The sequence below is a fragment of the Indicator indicator genome, chromosome 1 (assembly GCF_027791375.1).
Source record: "Indicator indicator isolate 239-I01 chromosome 1, UM_Iind_1.1, whole genome shotgun sequence".
Classification (NCBI taxonomy): domain Eukaryota; kingdom Metazoa; phylum Chordata; class Aves; order Piciformes; family Indicatoridae; genus Indicator; species Indicator indicator.
Window position 1 is genome coordinate 97,854,114 of NC_072010.1, and position 21,913 is coordinate 97,876,026.

The 21,913-nt window shown below is 41.4% G+C and overlaps 1 protein-coding gene across 1 annotated transcript; it reads left to right on the forward strand.

The window, feature by feature from the left end:
• On the forward strand, positions 1 to 14,373 carry GPA33 (glycoprotein A33). The gene is made up of 7 exons (XM_054389671.1): positions 1 to 49; positions 8,627 to 8,778; positions 9,686 to 9,896; positions 10,115 to 10,273; positions 12,362 to 12,475; positions 13,499 to 13,622; positions 14,287 to 14,373. The coding sequence occupies exons 1-7, from the start codon at positions 1 to 3 to the stop codon at positions 14,366 to 14,368; spliced, it is 891 nt and encodes a 296-aa protein (XP_054245646.1). The 3' UTR covers positions 14,369 to 14,373.
• Positions 14,374 to 21,913: the final 7,540 nt, after the last annotated feature.

Genomic DNA, 21,913 nt, shown 5'->3' on the forward strand with positions numbered 1-21,913 from the left:
ATGAGGAAGATGGCAATTAAAAGGCTTTGGCCATTCATTTTCAGTGCAAGTGAGTACTAATTTGGTTATGTCCTCAAGGAGGAAACAACATTGCAAAGTCTAAGTCTACCAGCAGACTTTGCTTGTTTCTGTTTTGTTTAGTAAAAGTTCTTTCATGTTTATGATCAGTCAAGTGTGTTTACCCTCTCTGTTGAATGTCCAGCCTCATGGGCATCTCCTAAAGACAGTGTTAGGAACAGGAGGATGGAAAACATTTTTAAAAACAATCTTAATGGCTTCTGTTAAATACAACACTTATGTCTGAAGAAGGAAATGCCTTGGCTGGAAGTGACAAAGTGCTTTGGTTTTACTCTTTTATATATAAATCTGCATCTAGTGTTAAGTTTAAACGCCACTGTTTATGTGTACTCCAATACAAATTGTGATCTCTGTATATTATTCACATCAAGAAGATGCACAACAATCTCTACTAACACTTTTGAATCAGTCAGCTTGCCTTTGGTCTTCAATATAGACTTTCCCTCTACCATCCTGCCTTGCAGATCCTGCAGTCTCAGTTCCACTACTTTTGGACCTCTCTTGTCTTCTGTTACCAATGCTCCTGCACCTTCTTCCAGGCTTCAAACAAAGCTATGCACATGGAAATTGCTTGGGTTTTTACCAAAAATCCTGAAAATCTTACTTCAACAGTAAGACCCACAACAAAGAACTTCGCAAAGTTTAACGTAATTAGAAAAAGTGGATGTGCTCCATTTGCAACGAATGTGACTGGGGTGGTGATTTGATGATCATGATGTAAATTGTGTAATTCTGTTGCCATTCATTTTCCTTTGTCATTATTCTCACCATTCATGCTATCCAAATTACAGATGGGAAGCTTTTCAGAGCAGCAATATGTATGGTTGGTGAAGCTGTTCTTGCCTGCATGGGCAGGACTAAAATGGCAATAATTCTATGTTAAAATATTTGCCTCTGAAAAATTTTTAGAGAAGGTATAGTAGATTCCTGCATTGCACCAAACTGGAGAACCTGCAGAGCACATAGTAGTGCAGTGTTGGGATACCAGAACTATCCTGAACGAGCTGTACGAGGATCCTGGCACAGATTAACTTCTCCTGCTGTGAAGCTTTTCACTGCAGTTACATGAACTTCTTGCTGAAGTAAAAACCCCAAACATTTATTCTGAATCAAGCAGAGTATTTGCTTTTGCTGGAAATTTCACATTTAAGAGATTTCCCCTCTTTCACTTTGGAATTAAATTTCAGCTAAATTCTGAGGTAAAGCATTGAGGAATTCAAAGTCAGAGTACTTCCTTGTAGAAGTGAAATAAAACATTTCCACTTTTTCTACTCTTCTCACTAGCCAAATCTACCAAGACAAATCAGTAATAATAATTTTGCTGGACCACAATCTCTTTAATTTTTTTTCCTCTAATTGTTTCCAGCTCTGTTAAGTGGCCTTCACTCTGTTTTGATTAACACTTAGTAAGGAAAATGAAAGTAGACATGCTAGTTTGATTTTCTTCTCACTTTGTACAGGTACCAATGTTTAAGTTGAGCAGAGGGAGATAAAACTTTTCTCAGTTTCTTAAAATATTATAAACATACTTATTGATGAAACACCAAAAAAGTAATTCTAAGGCTTAAATCTAGGTGATGCCATCCCTCTAGGGCTATATTGGCCATTTATCCACTCTCCTTTTCTGAAGTTCTTTCAGAATTGTCCCTGCCGTCCTTTCAGCCATACTTTGAATAGATTCTGTTTTCTCTCAGGAAAAAAGACCTGAAGAATAAACCTCAATTTTTAGACATGCTGATTTTGTCTAGCTGGCTGTTGGTGACTTTGCAAAGTGACTTGTGGTGAGAAGAACGAAGGAGGAATCAGCATAAGTAAATGGCACCCCACACAAAACTGTGCAGCCTCCTCAACAGCCAGAAGGAGCTTTAACAAGGAAGGAGTGGGAGACAAAGAGAAGTGTGGGTGAAAAACAAAAGAATTTGGGCACTAGGGTGACAGCAACAGGTGAATAAGCAGTCTTGTTTGCTATAGGCTGTGTCTCTTGTACATGGTGTTTGGTTCTGCTGTTCCCTGTTTGGAAAAAAACCATGATCTGATTTATTGTAGGACCCAAGTCATGCAAGAGGAAGAAGGAAAGGCAGTTCTGAGGGAAAGCCTTAGGGTTGGGCAGTCCCATCTCTGACTCAGGGCAAAGTTAATGACCCATCAGTGAACCCTGGCATGATGGAACCGGTTTCTAAGTGACAGGAAATGTTTCTTTCTTCATCTCCTTGTACAGATGGTGACGATTTTCACCTAAATGCAGGAAAGCATCTCTATTCAGTCACAACAGGCAATGGGAAAGCTTTCATAGGTGCTTCTCATACAGAGGACAAAATGGAAAACACAGAAAGAATCACAGGGCTATGCAAACATGGCCCTTGCACCGGGTGCTCAAGGGCAGGGAAAGAGATGGGAGTGGCTGCAACTAAACTATGGTAGAAACTTTGCCCTGCTGGATTCCTAGTTACAGTTTTCAGCAACTGCTGAACTAGAATAGAGAGGCAATTGTCCCCCTGTACTCAGCACTGGTGAGGTCACACCTTGAGTACTGTGTTCAGTTTTGGGCCCTTCACTACATGAAAGACATTGAGGTCCTGCAGTAGGTCTAGAGAAGGGCAATGAAGGTGGTGAAGGGTATGGAGACCAAGTCTTATGAGGAGCAGCTGAGGTAACTGGGTTTGTTTAGCCTGCAGAAAGGGAGGCTGAGGGGAGACCTCACTACTATCTACAACTGCACAAAAGGAGGTTGTAGCAAGGTGGGTGTTGGTCTCTTCTCCCCAGTAACAAGTGACAGGACAAGAGGAAATGGTGTCACATTGCACCAGGGGAGGTTTAGATTGGATACTAGAAGAAACGTACTCACTGAAAGGATTATGAAACACTGGAAGAGGTGAATAGGCTTCCGAGGAAGACAGTTGACTCACCATCCCTGGAGATGTCTAAAAGATACACAGATGTGGTGCTAAGGGTTTAGCCATGAGTTAGATAATAGTTAGACTCAATGATCTTAAAGGTCTTTTCCAGTCAAAATTATTCTATGAATTAGTCCCTAAGAGAACAGAAACACTACTGCCATGTCACAGAGGAAGAGAATGAAATGTGTGCTTAACTAATTAGCTGTGCAAGACCACTGAACAACTCAGTTATGGGACAAGGAATGTAAAAAGACCATAACTTCAGCTAGAAGCCTCCTGGCTCTAGTCACTCAGCTGCCTTCTCTTGCCAGGATGCTAACAAGCAGAAGTCAGTCTTCATACAACTGCTGAAAATGTCTGCAGCTGTGTCTAAAGACAGCTCTGCAAGGGAGGGCATCCCCTATCAGCAAAAAGGAAGGAGGGCTGCAGGGGACAGAAGAGTTGTTTGCTGTGAAAATTCCTGTCAAACTCCTCTCAGCAGAAGGAAGATGTAGCAGTTCTGGAAGTACAGGGCCCTTTCTGAGAAAAAACTTGCACCATTTGCTATGGAGAACAGACTGGATCCAGGAACCTGTTATAGAAGCTTTTGCCTTGCCTCTCCCAAGGCAGAGCAGATCACCATGCCCTATTATCCTGTGCAAGTTCCTAAACTGCTACCAGCAGATTCCTAGCCCAGTGACAACAAAACCTGTTGGGTCCCTATGCTGCTATTCTGTAAGGGATGCTATTGTTCACTGCTGATGTAGTCGAGGATCTGGTAATGCTCCATTTGCCAGTAGTTTACTCTTACTGATCTAATGCATATCTAAACCAGCATGTATTCACAGCCCATCTGCAACTCAGATTGGAATCTAGACATACTTTGCTCTCTCCCTTACATATTACACTTCCTCGTGCATCTAAATTGGCCAGAGATAAGGGCAGAATCAGGACTCAAAGCATGCTAGACAGCAACTTTTCAGTCAAATCCTCCCCAGGAACACTAACTCGGACTGCTTCTTCCAGAAGCAAACCTTCACCATCACACAAACTGTGCCCTCCTCCACCTTTCTCCTTACCAGACCTTGCTTTTCTGTGCCATGGGAGTGCCTCTGAGCAGCACTCCCTTTTCTTCCTCCCTGTATTCTAATAGGTTTCAGACTTAGATTTTTTTCAAATTATTCAGTTTGGTGCCATAAAAACCCAAAATCACAACAACACACAAACTGTAAGGATAAAGCAGGTGTTCTCAAACATAGGTTCCCAGAGGCATGAAGGGCAGAGGCAAACCACCAACCCAGCTCTGAAAATAAGACTTGCCACTAGCTAATTCTCAAGTATGACAAATTTAGCATTACGTCAAACAGAATACAGTGTCCGAGAAACACCAACCATGCACTGTGTGTGCTTCACCAGAGCACAGATGGATTTCTGGTTTATTCCAGTCTCAGCTATTCCTGTGCTCCACAGGCAGGAGCTACAGATCTTGGGAAAATGTGACTACTACCCTACTAATTTTTAAAAACTGGTCATAGAATCATAGAATTATTTAAGACTGGAAAATACCTTTAAGATCATCAAATCCAACTGTAACCCAACTACAATGACTACTGAAGTATATCCTGAAGTACCACATCTACAGGTTTCCTGAACACCTCCAGGGATAGTGACTCAACCACCTCCTGAGTAATCTGTTCCAACACCTCACCACTTATTATTTTCCCTAATGTCCAATCTAAACTTCCCCTGGCACAACTTAAACCCACTTCCTCTCATCCAATCACTAGTTACTTGGGAGAAGAGACCAACACCAGCCTCACTACAACCTCCTTTCGGGTAGTTGTAGAGATCAATCAGACCTCCCTTTAGCCTTCTCTTCTCCAGACTAAACAACCTCAGTTGCCTCAGCTGCTCCTTGTACAACACGCCCTCCAAATCCCTCACCAGCATTCATGTCTTGATTTTTTTCAAGGTCTGTGATAGTTTTAAGACTATGTCTTTAATTTCTTCTCACAAAGTTTGAGCAGAAAAGTGAAAGAATGTAAATAAATCACTATTGGGTGTAAGAAGGCAAAATAATGATTATGCTAAACACTTCCACTGGAGAAATAGAAATGTTTAAGAGTCAGTACTCTGTAAAACAAAGTATGGGCAGTCTCTCTCTGTCTGTCTGGTGTTTCTCCCCTGGGCAGTCTGCTGGCTTTGGGAGATAACACATACACCTGCATACTGACCTTGACAAGCTAAGTTTAACAGCCTCTCTGCTTCTGGGCTTTCTTCCCCTTCGCATGCTGGCTCTGGGAAGGGGGGAGATGGCGGGGGGAAGAGAAGCACCGCCCCTCTGGGGTCAGGGGGCTTCATTGTGTTTTTCTGTTAATTGTACATATTTATAAATGTTGTGAGTAGCGTCAAGTGGAGGGGGCGAGGCTCTTTTCGGTGGTTCACAGTGATAAGACAAGAAGCAACAGGTTCAAACTAGAACACAGAAGATTTCGCCACAACATGAGGAGAAACTTCTTTGCAGTGAGGGTGACAGAGCACTGGAACAGGCTGCCCAGGGGGGTTGTGGAGTCTCCTTCTCCAGAGAGTTTCAAAACCCACTTGGACGCATTCCTGTGCAGACTACCCTAAGTGATCCTGCTCTGGCAGGGGGGTTGGATCTGATGATCTCTTGAGGTCCCTTCCAACCTCTGATATACTGTGATACTGTGATATTTGTACATATTCATTGCATTTCATTACATATTGTAGTTTTTCCTGCAAATACAGCTTCATTTGCTTCTGAACTGAGTTAGCCTGGTTATTGTTAGTGTGGGAGGGGAATTCCATCTCTTCACACTGTAACAATATTTTGGTGCCCAACGTGGGGCAATTGCTTCTATGATTTATTTCTGCTCAGATTAGGAAGCAAAATGAAGCTGCTTTGGATCCTGTGGCATGTTATATATTCTGTTCTGACTGTGGTGATTTATAAATGGGCTGTTTCCGCTATGATAGATAAAATTGTAAGATATGTGGCATATAAACTATTTCTTTGGAGTAAAGACAAGTTACAGAAAGTTTTTGAGTATTGTTCTGATTTTACTGGAGTAGGGAGTTATGGCAATTCAACCAGCAGAAGCATATGAATTTGCTATTCCTATTGCAGAAGGTTATGTGAACAAATGGAACCCTAAATTGATTTATATGTTATGCTTGAATCTTGTGTTTGTGGTAATAATTATATGCCTGCTGATAGCACTGTGTCGAGAGAGGCATGGAGCTACTTGTTCTAGCAGCCTGCACAGACGCAAAAGAAAACACAGAAAAGCTCAGACAGATCTGGAAACAGGTTCAGATTCAGACTACAGTGTACAGGAGCTGACAATCAAATGCAGACAGGTGAAAGCAGCTCTGAATGCCGATACCGGCAGTTTTGGCTCTGAGCCAGAAGCTGCAGGAACTCTGCCAGGACCTGAGATGGATACTGTGGTTACACAGGCAGCCACCATTAATGAGGCGGAGTCTCTTCCACCCTCTGTTGCCAAAATGGAAGCAGCAACAGCTGCAGGGTCTCGAAGAGTATCTGCTGTCTCTGCACAGAATCTCTTTGTTCCTGCTGACTCTGCTGTGAATGTCAAAGCTAAATCAGTGAATTTGATTGCTGCTTTAACCAGAAAGCGCAATGGAGCCACAGGATGGAGTGCAGAGGCTGCAGGAGGAGGTGCAGAAGGTGCAGAAGGAGGTCATGATCCTTCAGTTCAGGGACCCTTTGTTAAGAAAGATGCTTCTGATGAGGAAGAGAACATTAGCCTTAAAGTCTAGCAGACTTTATGAGACCACCCATGGCCAGTGGAGATGTAGGACAGGATATGAGCCCTGGTAAATTAGGAACTGCTGGAAGTGCCTCTGAACTGAAGGAAATTGCATGGAGGCCTGCAGCAGGAGCATGGGGACAGCGGGCTCAAGAAGATGATGATGATGAGGATGATATACAGTCAGCTAATGCACCCAGACAGGAAATTAGGCATGTAAGGAAAGATTACATCAGAGGACACACTGATCCAATCCTGACTTGGCTAGGAAGGTGCTTTGATATGGGAGCTCCAGCCTTGGTGGCAGGTGACGAGTTCGCGTCCCAGCTGGGGACACTCTTGAAAGATACCGGCATAGACAGGCATCTGGGCAGGTGCCTTGGTAAAGTTTCTCTGTGGGCACACCTCCTACTGGCAGTCCTTATGAGGTACCCTAGCAGAGATGATTTACCATGGAACCCTAAGCCTTGGAACACGATAGATGAGGGAATCAAGCGTCTGAGAGAGTTTGCTGTGAGAGAAGTAATGTATGGAGATCATAATATGCTGAATCCTGATGAAATTCCTGTGGAACTGGCCTCGCCAAAAAGCTCATTAAGCTTGCTCCTCCTAATTCTGGCAAGCAGAATTGTGGCAAGAAATTATGGTGGAGCACCTCCTACTGTTGGCCATTTCACTGACCAAATGAGGCAATTGGAAGATAGTCTCACACGTGTTTCTTTGGTTTCAGCCATTGAAACTCTGTCTGGAGAGATAAAGAATTGCATGAAAGAGCTGAAGGAGGAACTTAAAACCTCCATATCCAACTTGATGAAGGGGGATGATGCTGATTCCTCTTCTTCCAGATGGATACAAGTTTCAGCTGTCAGAAACAGATGTCCTCCAAGGAGGCCACTTCAGAACAGGTCAAACCAAAACAAACAACAAAGGCAATCACATGGGAGTTTCTGCATAACTCTGCGTGATCAGTTTGGTGAGAACATGAACAGATGGGATGGTCAACCAACTTCTGATCTTTTCAGGAGGTTACGGGAGCTGCAGAGTGGCAGAGCCTGAGGTAACAATACCAGAAGGGTAGCTGTCACTTCCTCAGTTTCCCAGGACAACTCTAATAGTTGCAACAGTGATTCTAACTCTGGCACTGGACGTTGTGCCAGCTGTGCCACATCTGTACATCTGGATGTAATCCCCACAATTAGGGGTGCCCTGCCTTCCACCAGAGGGAGGTAAGGGATAACAGAGATAACAGAATCTATTGGGAGTTAGCCTGGTTATTGTTAGTGTGGGAGGGGAATTCCAGCTCTCCACACTGTAACAAGGTCTCTTTGCTTTTCTAGGTTTTTCTTTATTCAGGTTATTACATGAACAAGTTTTGATTAATCTAGCACAAAATGTGACTTCTGTATGGGCTTGCATTAAGGCAAGTTATTTGACAATATCAATTTGTTAGTTTAGCCTGAATCCTTAAGACTGCTGACAACCTTGTATTATCTGTTTACCTGCCTCCCTCTATACATTTTGAACTGTCCAAGGATGTCAGTCATTCTGAAAGAAGGCTCAGGAAACAAACAAAACAAAACAAACAAATAAACAAAACCACAGGGGAAACCAAACAAACAAAACTTTACAAACTCCATAGACATGTATGTCCAGATAAAGAAGTGGAAAGCAAGGAAAGGAAAGCAGAGCTAGCTCTCAGCCACCCTGTGCAGCAGCTTCCAACAGTCAATCAGCCACAGTGTATATCACCTCTTGCTCAGTGGGGAATGTCATGAATGACAGAGGGGATGTGAAGTTGTTGTGGCTTGTAAGAAAGCCAAAGAGACAAAATGTGGAATTAAGATGTCGTTAATTTTGCTGACTTTATTCTCTTCCTAGTTCTGGCAACTGCTCATGCGCTCACTGTGGAAACACCTGCCAAGGACATAAAGGTGGCACGAGGGAACAACGTGACTCTCCAGTGTCATTTTAAAACACAGAAACCTATTGATTCAGGAGACTTTGTTGTCTGGAAGAAAATTAATAGTCCGGTACATCAAGTTGCATAAAGAAACGTATGATAGGGCATTCAAGAGGGAGGTGGGAAGAGACACAGAGGCAGGACTGGGGGTGGGAATGTCTGTTGGAAGAAAAAGATTCCTCAAGACTTCCTTTATTTTCAGAACTGTGCATACAGAAACTCTGATTCTAGATGCAATTTATCTCAAATCTATTGCACAGTACTAGACAAATCCACACCCTTCTCTTTCCTCTCTCTTGGTCTGGAAGCTGTGTCCTGAGGATATATCACTCTATACACTCTCTATGTACACTCTATATACATCCATTAAGATACGTGAAACACTCAGATATTTTATACAAAGATATATATTTTAAAAGTATATTTTACATACATATTTTAGAGATATATCTTTGATATGATATTAAAAGTTTTAAATTTATGATAATAGTACCTGGAGAGATTCTTCAGGTTCCTTACATTCATATTGAGTATTTGAAGGTAGAGACCGATAAAGTTCCCCTTGAGTTTTTGGGAATTAATGAGAGGAGAAGCAGCTTTTGAGATCATCTTGCAGTAATGCCAAGTGTTTCTTCTCTGAAGACGCTGGCTGGAAGAAAGCAAGGGAGTTTGTGTAATCAAAAGAGAATCTGGTTGACATACAGATCTCAGACAAGTGTTCCTGCCATGGATAAGAAAGTTGAGTAAGACCTAGCAAAAGAAATCAGTTGTTTCTGACTTCACATATGGTTGCAGAAGTGGATTTCAGACAGAAGCCCAGACCGTTTTGAACAGTCTTTCTTGGGTTTTTGGCAAAATGGGGCAGTTTAAGGCCCTCTTTTCCAAGCTGCTCTTAAGAGTGGGCTAATCCATCAAGCTAGATTGTAGACTCACACAGAAGAAATTAAGACTGATCGTTTTCCCTCCCTCTCTATCAGAATGATGCTGTCACTAGGTATTTTGATGGAACTGTACAGTATGGCGAGGGCTATGAAAACCGTATAGAGTTCACTGGTGACATAAACGAAGGGAACATCAGCATCACCATCAAGGCAGTGACCATGGAAGATAACGGGACATATGCATGCAGTGTTCGGCTAAAGCAAGATCCTCCAAGGCAGGCTGCAATCTTGACTCTTGTGGTCCTTGGTAAGCAAGAAAGTATCTTATAGTTCCTTCTTGGCAGACCAGTGCCAAGAAGAGAGAAATCAGTTAGAGACAAGTTCACTGCAGTTCCTTTGAGAAAGTGGTGACAGGAACAAGACCAGCCTCTGTTTAACGAGAACCAAAACCAAAGGTGCATGAGATGGGCTGAAACATAAAACCACTTCCGATTAATGGAATTTCTCTTATTTTCCTTCTTTTAGTTGCACCATCCAAGCCAGAATGCAAGATCCTGGGGACAGCAGAATATGGACAGACACTCAATCTGACCTGCATTTCTCATGAGGGCTCCCCAAAGCCCAGATATACCTGGCAAAACTTCAATTTTCAAAATGAGCCCCGTGTACTACAAACAACCGAAGGTATGGGAAATTCAAAAACATCAAGTCTTTGAGCTCTCTGTAGATCAGAGTTGGAAATATTTTAAAATGCAAATACAAAAACACACTTAAGACTTTTCCTAGGAAATTCTCTGAGCATGATTTTGAAAAATTGTCCTTAAGAGATGAGACAGTCACAAGTAACTTAGCAGGGAAAGACTGTGACCTAAAGTAACAATGATCAGTAAGATTTTCACTTCAGTCTCATCTGGTAGGAAAGCTGTCTCACCCTAGAAGAAACCAGAAGTAATTAGTTCTCAATTTCTGGGTGTAAGCAGGGCATAACATGAGGAATAACACATCATTTTCTAACTGGTGTGTTCCTATATCCCAGCTTGCTTGATAATGACCAGGTTGCATTCTGGGGTGAAGACAAAGAAAAGTTGGCTCTAGAAGCTGCTTTCCTTCCAGAGATGACTCCTCACATAGAGGAAAGTGATATGAGAAACAGTTATACCACTATGTAAGAGGCTTATGCCACATAAGCCCCAGTACTTTATTTGCTTTCATTTTAAGTCAGAGCCTAGAAAAGGAACGGAAATTCCATGAGAAGACCTTTGGTATAACTATTCACATAGAAATGAGGTTTAATATTCTTTGAAGTGTAGTAGTGACAGAGGACTCAGATTTATCCCTTTCAAAATCTTTTTTTCTTCCTGGTATGTTCTGCTCCAGGAAGACTGAGTATCTGAACCTACCCTTCCTGGTTTAACTTATTGTAACATTGCTATGGAGGTAAACTAAATGCAATCAGACTTGATGGGATATTCAACACTCACTAGCCTGTTTTTGCATAGATTATGCAGAAAACAAAATACCACCAGGGACACAAACCTTATTCTGGCCACTAAGTGGTGCCAACGTATCACACACAGCCTGAACCGGTTACCAGAGTTGTCATCTTACAGCTGCTGTCTTCCTGTTCTTCCCCCAGACAGGAGTCTCTTCTGATCCATTTTCACCTGAATTCTATTTTCATCAAAACACTGATGTTCAAGTACTGTGATGGCTGTCCTCTTCTGGACACCCTACTACTTGCACAAGCAATGTCTTTCTGTGCTAGGTACATGTACTAAGCAAGCCTCAGGGCTGCAGCATGTGCAGAATCCCCTTAGGAGACACTCCAAAACTGGTGTCATCTGATCTACATTTTTGCCAATTTTACTTACCTGTCAATTATTTTTTATTTAATACAGGAGGTTTTACAGTCTGACTATAGACTACAATTTTGACAGCTATAACCATAACACTATCTAGCACTAGGTGCCACCAGAGACCAAAGAGAATCCCAGTCCTATGAGTGAGCTGGAAAGAAGTGTGATCACAGAGAAAATAAAACAGTGAAGTCACTGAAAAATTACTTTTGCTTTCACATCAGGAATCTGTACCTGTGTTGGTAGATCACAAGCAAAATAGCATGGACTACACACACAAATGCCAGCTAGAGACATACCAAACAAAACCTGACTGCTTGGACAGAGCTAAGCTTTAGCATGTGGTTCTGAGCTCTGTTATGGTGGACAGAAAACATCAGCACCATAGCTATTCCATGTCACTGAATTTCTTTTCCTTCATTTATTTTTGCAGAGTGCATAGCTTCTCCCGTTCTAGAAAACTATTTCCCCCACTGCTAAATAATTCAGATCTGAAATCTGAGAGCTGGAGGACTGGAGAGCTTTTTTATTGTTTTACAGGTTAATTCAGCAGATGGTCAGTCCTGAAAACTGTACGCTGGTTTGGGCTATCTTGTATTTCTCAGCAAAATCTAATGCAAAAAAGCTTTCACTAAGCACACATACTTCTTTGCTATCCGCTGACCATTTTCTTTCTAAAAGGAATGTTCAAATACCATGTTCCCTGTAACCAAAACAGCACACTTCCGTTTGTCCTCCCACAAATCACATTAACACCTAGAGGCCAGCATGGCAGCTCAAGCAAGACAGAGCAATCCATCAGCTTTAATCATCTCTCCTCACTCCCACTACCCTGGGTTGGAATTGAAGGGTTGCTGCCTCCACTTCCTTCCCTAATTTTTTTTTTTTTTTTAACTGGATTTGTGCTTCATGACAGGGGAACAAATAACTCTGAAGAACATCTCAGCGGATACCTCTGGCTTTTACATCTGCACTTCAACAAACATTGTGGGAACAGCATTTTGCAACATGACAGTCAGCGTTGTGCCACGTAAGAGGCGGGGTTGCTTACAGCAACAGTAGTACCAGAACAAGCATCCTAGCTAAGGGTCAAAGGATTAATGGAGGCAGCACAGGCACAAGTGTAACACTCTGCTTTCTCAAAAAACCCCAACCAACAAATCAACCCAACAAAAACACACCCACACTCCTTTTCTTACCTTTAAGACAGATTCTCTGCATTTGTTTACATGCTACTAGAGCACTCACTAGCTCACAGACTTAGTTCACAGATGACAAAACGCGTAGACTCAGATAGGCCTGAGACCTCAAATTCTGAAACTAAACTGCATCAACAAAATTCAGCAGTTGCTCAGATCTAGGGACTTCTTGTGTCCAGCTCTGGGGCCCTGATGGAGAGGGTCCAGAGGTGAGCCACAAAAACGATCAGAGGGCTGGAGCACCTCTCCTATGAAGACAGGCTGAAAGAGCTGGAGTTCAGCCTGGAGAAGAGAAGACTTCAGGGAGACCTTATAGCAGCCTTCCAATACCCGAAGGGGGCCCCTAAGAAAGCTCGAGAGGCGCTGTTTACCAAAGAATGTTTCAATTGGACAAGGGACAATGGTTTTAAACTAAAGAATAATAGATCTAGATTGGATATTAGGAAGAAATTATTTACTATGAGGGTGGTGGAACACTGGAACAGGTTGTCCAGAGAGGTGGTGGAGGCCCCATCCCTGGAGACACTGAAAGGTCAGGCTTGATGGGACTCTCAACAACCTGATTTAGCTGGGGATGTCCCTGTTTACTGCAGGGGGGTTAGACTAGCTGACCTGTAGAGGTCCCTTCCTAACCCAGTTCATTCTATGATTCTTATCTATAACTAATTGCTCCTGTAGAATTACCAGCTACCCAGTACAGAATTAATTTCCAGTTGCTGAAGTCTATCAATAAATGTGGTTTCTACTCAGTCTGAATCTGCCATCTGGTGGTGGGAGTTGAAGTCCAGTGATTGTGCCGGTTGCATTTAACATCATCCTCACTGCAAATGGCAAATTCTTTTCTTCCTGTATAGCATCCATGAACATAGCTCTTTACGCTGGCATCATCGGTGGAGTTGTTGCTGTAATTATAGTTATTGGTATTTTAGCCTATTGCTGCTGCTGTAGAATGGACAAGGACGAGGACTATGAAATGGCGTAAGTACCTTTCTCTAGAGAAGTGAATGGTACGTATGAAGGGTTCATGGTCTTCCTCTGATATCAACACAGGCAGTGAAAAGCACAAGAGAAAAAAGAAATCAGGGAAAGCGTACATTGTTTTCTCCTTTCCATTTCTACCCTCGTGGCTCCCACATCTTCTCACAGAACATGCCCAATATTACCAGACCTTTGTGGTCTCTGGGATAGAACCCAAACATTCAAAGCTCGGAACTGAATTAGCAAGCCCAAGTCAGCCAAGTGTGCAAAGCTTCTTGGGTAAGCAAAGCCCAGGCTGTTTCTCATTTTTCCAAGTCCATACAGCTGTTTCCATCCTTGCTGGCATAAATCACCATGAGGCTTTGTACTCAGAATTATGACTCCAAAATAAAACCCTTTTCTTTATTTGCATAATGAAAATGGACCACTTGTAGAAAAAGTGGGATAAGAAAAGATAAAACCAGTCACCCTTTCTCTGCATGCATATTATGGAAAAATGGTAGCTCACAGACCTTTTCCATCACTGGCAATACTTAATTTATGGAGTTCAGTTTGGTACATTTCCAGGTCAGCTTGCAATCTAAAACTATTGTAACACAAAGTTTCTTCAGTAAAATGTGTACCTGATTTTAATTAACATCTCTACTTATGAACACTGCTTTAGGGAGCAAGAAGATAGAAATGAACCCTACAAGGAGACACATAGAAACAATCAAAGTGCAGAGGATAATGTTGAGGATGAATGAAGAAGCAGGAGGCCAACACAATCTTCAGGATTTACTGATGCACAGACGCTACCATAGAAAATATATCAATCCCTCCTTTTTTACTGCAAGAAGGAAGGTTATTTGTTTGGGGTTTTTTACAACAAAAGGAAAGCTAATGGCTCTGACTTCAAGTTCTGGGAAAGAATATCCTTGTTTTGCTGAAAAGAAGTGCTTAACATCCAGTGAATACTAATACATGGAAAAATGCATGTGAAACACTGTTTCAGCCAGTGCCCCAAGATAACCAGTCTTCCAGACTTCTCACTTTCTGAAAAGAGATACCAGTCAGGTCTGTTTGGAGAACTGAGTTTCTGCTGCATCTGCAGATGCACAGAAAGTTTCAAGCTCACCAACTTCAAGTCATGGAGAAAGGGTGGTCTTGTTTACAGTATAACGCAAATGTCACAGCTCACAGCACTGTCCAGTATAAATGTGATTTTATCCAGATCACAGCAAGTTAATTTTTAAGGATATTTTATTAAATGTGTTCTTTGTATACACTATACATGCACATATAAATAAAGTATGGAAAAAACTAATTAATGAGGTCTCCTGTTTGGAACAGCAATGCATACTAAGAAGTTAGATGGAATTGTAATTGGCAGCTGGTAAGATCTAGAAACAGTCTAGTAGCTTATATGCTGTCAGATTCTTGAACTAAAAGAGTTCCAGTTCAAAGACTTCCTAAATATTAATTTTCATTACATTATCCTTTCCTCCTGACTGTTGCATGGACAATCAGAAATAGCCTGCTTCTAAAAAAATGACAACGTGAAAGCATTGGACAGTGGCAAGGACATCTTTAATAAAAAGGAAGGAGAAAAAAGAAGAGGGAAAAGGAGACAACATATATTTTAATTCCAAATTGTAACAATTTAATCAGAAGCACTGTATGTGCAAAACTGAATGCAAATATGGAGAGAGCTCCCACCATTAGTTTCTTATCTTTGAAAGAGAATGGACTGTCTGTCCAGAACAGTGTCAATATGATATTAAAGCTAATTAAGAGACATGTTCAGTAAATTACTTGCACCACAATATTTAACCTTTAAAAGCTCTCTATTGTGTCTTCAACTTCAGGAGTTTCAGAAACTTACTGCAATGCCTCCCAGATGCCCTTTACCCCCAACTAGTTACTTATAAATCTGTAACAAAAATCTAAAATATAACCCTAAAGAAGAACCTGCAATCCTCCCACATGCAGGCAGCACTTTCTAGATTTTGAACTATGCAAATCAGAGTTCCAGATCCAGTTATTCTGGATGGCTTTCTGCCTTCCTTTGTTTTGTACTTGGTACCTAAATTATAATTATTCTTTTGTACTAGTAACACACAATGACCAACCATCAGAGTTCTTTACAAAGTACATACAACCCCAAATCTATCTGGCAATGAACAACGTGAAATGCAACTCAGCAAGACATTGAGGACATACTTCCATGCTTAGTTTAGATGCATGACAAAATGTTGCAAAAAATGGATCCACACAGAAGCTGAAGGCAGATAAAACCTTAAGTGCATAGTTCAGAAACAGAGTTGAGGCGCATTTCAATCTCTGTTGTAACAAGCTGGCAGGAATTATCTAGTTAGCATTGTAACCAGTTTTTACTGTGGAACAAAAGCTATTCCTTTTATAAATACTGCAAACATTAGTCAGCACTCAGCTTTCCCTCACAAACACCTATACCCTAGGGCAGAAGAGGGCTTCTGCTTAGGGATAATATTGTGGATTCTCAAAGATCTTAACTGGACAGACCAGCAAAAGGCCTTGATGGTTATCAGAAGTATTTCTGGCCAAAAACCGGCCCTAGCCTCTAAAGCATTTTAACACTGTGTTACTTATCCCATACTCTTCACTCCTGGGATATGTGAAGCTTAATTGTCACTTATCAGCTTAAGTCTTGAAGGAACATTTGCACAGTAGTCATTTCCAAACATCATTCCTACAGGCCTGGCAAGTATTTGTGGCTTCTTCCTACATAGCCGGCACAGCCCACACCTGCTTCTACCTCCTTTATATTGTGCTAGGGCTAGGGGGCAGCCGTGAGCTCTCTGAGAAGACAAGATAGCTCCCCAATCAATCTACCTACTGGAAGATCCTCCTAATGAAACCCTTCTTTACTTCAGAGATGATTCCCAGGGATTTCAGCTCTCCCTATGCATTGAGTTTGGCCAAGATGGAGTTAGTTCTCCCCTTAGCATCTTTTGTAGTGCTGTGTTTTGCAGTGGTAGGAGGGTGTGGATAACACACCACTATTTTGGCTGCTGCTGAGCAGCGCTCACATAGCATCAAGGTTGTGTTTTTCCAACATCTCCCTGCCCCCAACACCATGCTGAGGGGAGGGAGGGGACACAGCCAGGCCAGCTGACCCAAATTGACCATACCATATGACATCAGCTCAGATATAAAAGCTAAGAGAAAGAGGGAAGTGTGGGGCATTCATTAATGGCATTTGTTCCTGGGGGGTGGCCAAACATCATCTGCTGAAAGGAAGCAGAGAATAACATTTTTGTCTGCTCCTGTCCCTGTGCAGCTTTTGCATTCACTTCTGCCCTACTAAACTGCTTCTATCTCGACCCATGGGCCTCTTGGTGTATTTTTATCTCTCCTCCCTCCATCTAAGGAGGTGAGGGATAGAGGAGCTTTGGTGGGCATCTGGCCCCCAGCCAGAGCCAAACCATCACACCTTATTTCCCACATAACCCCCCAAGGTCTGCTCTCATTGCCTTCCTCACTCTTTTCAGGATTTTGAGAAGCATTTCCAGTATTCAGCAGACACAAAAGCTGGCAGTGCCACCGTTTATTTCAGGATTCAGTACAGTACACAGCCTGGAACCCATCAGACAGAGAAGAGTTAATTATCTCACCATTCATGTTGCTAGAGTAACAGCATTACTTTTCTATTTATCTGTATCATCTGTTGCAGGAAAGACACCAAGGCAGTCTTCTATCTAAAGAAATTCACAGTACAATGAGCAAACCGTTAAGAGTAATTCTGGATGTGTTGGAACTAGTCCTGAATCTATTACAGCCCAACATAGGGAAATCTGGAACTTCTCTCCTGCATTTCACCTGTTCAATAGGGAAGGCGTGGAATTATTTGAAAATGGTAATAAGAGAGGCTTCAGGGAGCTTGTAAGACAGAACCAAGGAAAAGTGAGGGAACAGAGGTCCCACTAAAAGTGTTTCCTAATTTCTTCATTGTACTAAATCACTGAAATAATTAATTGGCAGTTCATTCTAGGGTGAAAGTGAGGGGTAGCAATTCTGCAGAAGATATCAAGAGGGCAGAAAATAGCTAACAAACATGTTATTATCCTGCCTTCCTACAGTACATTTACCCTGTAAAATGGAAAGATGTTAAAGCCTTTGCAGTAAGCTGCATGTATACCTCTCTCTCTCAACCAGGAACTAAAAACTCAGTTTTACACATATACTTGAGTCACTTAATTCAGGGAAAGTTTCAAATTCTTGATAGGGGAAAGGATTAGCAGGTCAAAATGCACAACTTCTCTGTGTTAAGTAGTCAGGGTTTTTATTTAAAGACAGCAGGTATTTCGCAATGAAAGACAGAGAGGGCTTCCTTGAATACAAGTTTCTGTTCACCAAATCCAAATTTTTATTTGGAAGCATCTGATATTCAGCACATCCAATTGTGCTTGATCAAGACCCAAAGCGTCTGAAATGGAAGCAAGTTTTCTATAAGGGTGTATCTCAGCATGGACCTCACTCTAGGTAGATGGCACAGAACACACCCAGTGGAACAAGTATCAGTTTTGCCATTTGATCACAGATCACAGCACTGCTTCCTCCAGTTTTGACATGCATCTGAACAGGACAATCCAATAATGAATACTCCACAGACCCTCCACCCAGAAAATTCCTACCAAATTATTGCCTTCCTCATATCTTCTAAGATTCTGATGACTCACATATTGCTAAATATGTAACAAAGACTAATCTTAGTTTAGACACAGCAATCACTCCCTGACAATTTGTTATAATGCAGATCCTGAAACTGGCACAAGTGTTGAGCCTCCAGGCCCTACGAGTAAAAAGATTCCGAGGCTTCCCTTCCCACACATCACCAGCTGTCCAGCTTGTTTTCTGATACTTGGAAGGTGAGAAGGAAGTTGTTCTTTATGTCAGAAGAAGCTGGAACGCACAGAGCTCTATCTGAGAATGGACAATGAGCAGGCTAGGAGCTCTTCTGTTAGACACAAAGGACAGACAAACATGGCTGACCTTCTTGTGGAATGCCCACTGCAGACAGCCTTATCAAAGGGAAGTACACAAGCCCTTCTTCACCCAATTGGACACAGCCTGGCACTTTTGATACTAGTGAGTGAGGAGCCAGGGAGGAAAGGCTAGATCTCATACTTACAAAAAAATAACTGGTCAGGGACATGAAGGCAAACTTCGCTTCAGTTTAGCTTCCATTATGAGATAGGGGAGTTTGGGATCCCAAGAGGAAGGAGAAAAGCAAAAAACAGGATCACAACTTTGAACCTCAGGAGAGTACTCTTTGGCCTTGTTCAGAGATGTGTAGAAGAATCCTTTAGCATATGGTCCTGAAGAGAAGAGAGGTTCAGGTAAGCTTGTTGATTTTCCAAGTACGACCTCCTCCAAGATGAACAGGAAAACAAGCAAAGGCTGACCAAAGAGCTCCTGACAAAAGTCATATATAAAAAGGAAACATACAAAAGAGGTAGCACCAAGGACAAGTGATATGAGAGAAATACAGAGATGCTGTCTGAGTATGTAGGTGTGGGGTTAGGAAAGCCAAAGCCCACTCAAAGCTAAATCTGGTGAAAGACAGAAGGGCTTTCTTTGGTGCATCTGAATGCAAATGGGGAAGTGGTCATAAAGGACAAGAAGGCGTCTGAGGGACTGAATGCCTTCTTTGCCCTGATCTTTACTGGTAAATTCAGCCTTCCAAAACTAATTTCAAATTAAAGACAAAGCCAGGTATTACTCTATCTGCAGTACATATTTAAGAGAAGATTTCTGCTTGGTCAAAATACAAGGTACTATTAAAAATATTCTTAGATGAAGCAGAGAGAGTGGTCAACAGGAACTTCTGCATATCTGGTTTCTGTGGCTTACTGGAATGACAAAGTGGACAAGCCGAGAATGCACTGGAACAGCTCTGTTTGTTCAGTATCAGTTGTATACTCCGAATAGAACATAGAAGAACGATTACAGGTTAATATATTGATGTCATAGACTAGATCAGCAAGGTTGTCACCACTGTCCATTGCGTTTTCATGACACACAGACAACTGCTCTCCTATCAAAACCTTTATAGTAGAGTGGCAACACACAATTCAACAATTCATTTACTAGTCATATAAGAAATAAAACCACCTATTAACTTCCTAATGGGAATGCAAAGCCAGGAAGCTTTTACCCATTTCTGTCATGGGATTGAGCAAGCTACCACTAATCAGGACCGAAAGAGTACGTTAGATGTCTCCTTTAGATAGTTCAATTTGTATAGTATCTGTGCACCCACATGCAAAGGGGATTAAATTACTGCTAACTTATTATGTGGAAAGCACATGTTTAAAGCTCCCAGGCTCCACCACTCTAGTTCTGCTCAAAAGCCATTCTGCCTTTAACTTGGTAATATTTCCCTTGAGAACTTTGACATGCAAGTGAGGAGAACTTTGTTCTGATTTTGATGCAGTTTGTGCTTTACCAGTAATACTCCTTGCACTTAAGAGGTATGCTTAGGTTGTAAATCTTCCCTTCATCTTTCAATTAAACGAAAGAAGCATTACATTGTGCTTATTAAGCAGAATTTATTTTCCAAGAAATCAAACAAAGTTTCAAATTGCAAAATGGCCAAGGAAGTGGAGTTCCGAAATTGAAGGATTTTCTATCATCCAACATCTGCTGGGAAGCCCCCTCAACATATGCAAAATAATAGCATTAAATGGGCTACACCAAGTTAGTGTATTCATTTGCATTATACAGATTCTCACTACAAAGAACACCACAGGTTCCTGGTTATTACACTCAGTTACTGCTCTAGTTAACAGGCTGCTGCCGTCTTCTCCAGCTTACATACTATATTGTTACAAGTGAGAACATATAGGCATGCCATGGAATCCTAACTTTGTATTTCTCCATTGCTGCTTGAATTCTTTATCTCAGCCTTGAAGATAGGCAATACCTTAAACATGGTAACAAATACTCTTACGTTTGTGTTACTTAAACTGATACTCAATAACAACGAATTCTCCTCTTCATAAGAGCTGAAACATAAAACTTCTATGTCAACACTGATATCTGAAAATAACTCAAAGATTACAGTTCTGTATGTTTTGAAATAAGAGACAGCCATTGCTACATGGACAAGAAACTTGAAAGTCAAACAGCTCTATTCCAATGCAGAGAAGCCTCCACTACTAAAAAGACACTCTTACTGTTAAAACATTCCCAGATACACCATTGGTAAATCTCAGCATTTTATGTTTATCATCCCTTATCTAGTGAAATTTAACAGGTAGAACACAGCCTTAAAGGAAGGACATATAGAATAATTCAAGAAAATTCTGTGATATAAGGAAACCATTAGGTAAGAAGCATGGACATGGTTCACTGATGCTATAGTACTGGAAAAAGGGCCTCAACTGGTTTTACAGTGACTGTAACAGATTTCCAACTAAACCAGCAATGGTCCTTTTTCCACACACTGATCAGCATGCTCAGGTTTATTCATAGATGTACTGATCTCTTACTTGGGTTGAGTTTTTGTTTATTTTTTTCTCTACTATTCAAAAGAATGAACTGTCCAAGTTTCAGTTTCTACCAGGAATGAAATATCTTCTCACAGCTGGTTGCTACAGAAATAGGACTTCAGAACTGGAACTGTGTTAGAACAAAATGTAAGAACAACTCAAACAAATAAGCTCATATTCTGAGAGTAAGTTGCTTAAAGCCACATGTATTAAGGATGAGTCCAAGATAAGAGACAGCTTTTGGGGGAGTAGTCCAAGATTTGCACCTCCATAAAACAAAACACCTAAGTTCCTAGTGATACACCAGTCTCCCAATTTGTATATGCCTTCAAAAATAAATGACTGATATCTACTCAGCCCAAATAGAACTGAAATCTGCTGATCAACCTATCAGTTTGAATTTGATATTCCTTTAAAAAAAAAAAAGGACAAACAAAAAACCCACAAAAAACAACCAACAACCAACTGAACCATAACATCTACATGCCTCTTCAGTCTCTAGGTTTGAGGCACATGCATTTTCTAAAGAGGAAACTAAGCAAATGGAAAAAAATACAACCAACCAAACAAAAAAAAACCCAACAAATTATCTACTTCGCAGTAGTTCCTGATGTATAAAGTCTACGCCTTTAAAAGAACACTAACAGATGGATAAATCTGCCATGACATTTCTTCCAAGACATTCAAAGAAAGTCTGGTCTTTTTGCCTTGAATGACCACTCAAATTGCTTATGGCTAGAACTGACAAGATGATAGCAAACCTTCAAGATCATTACA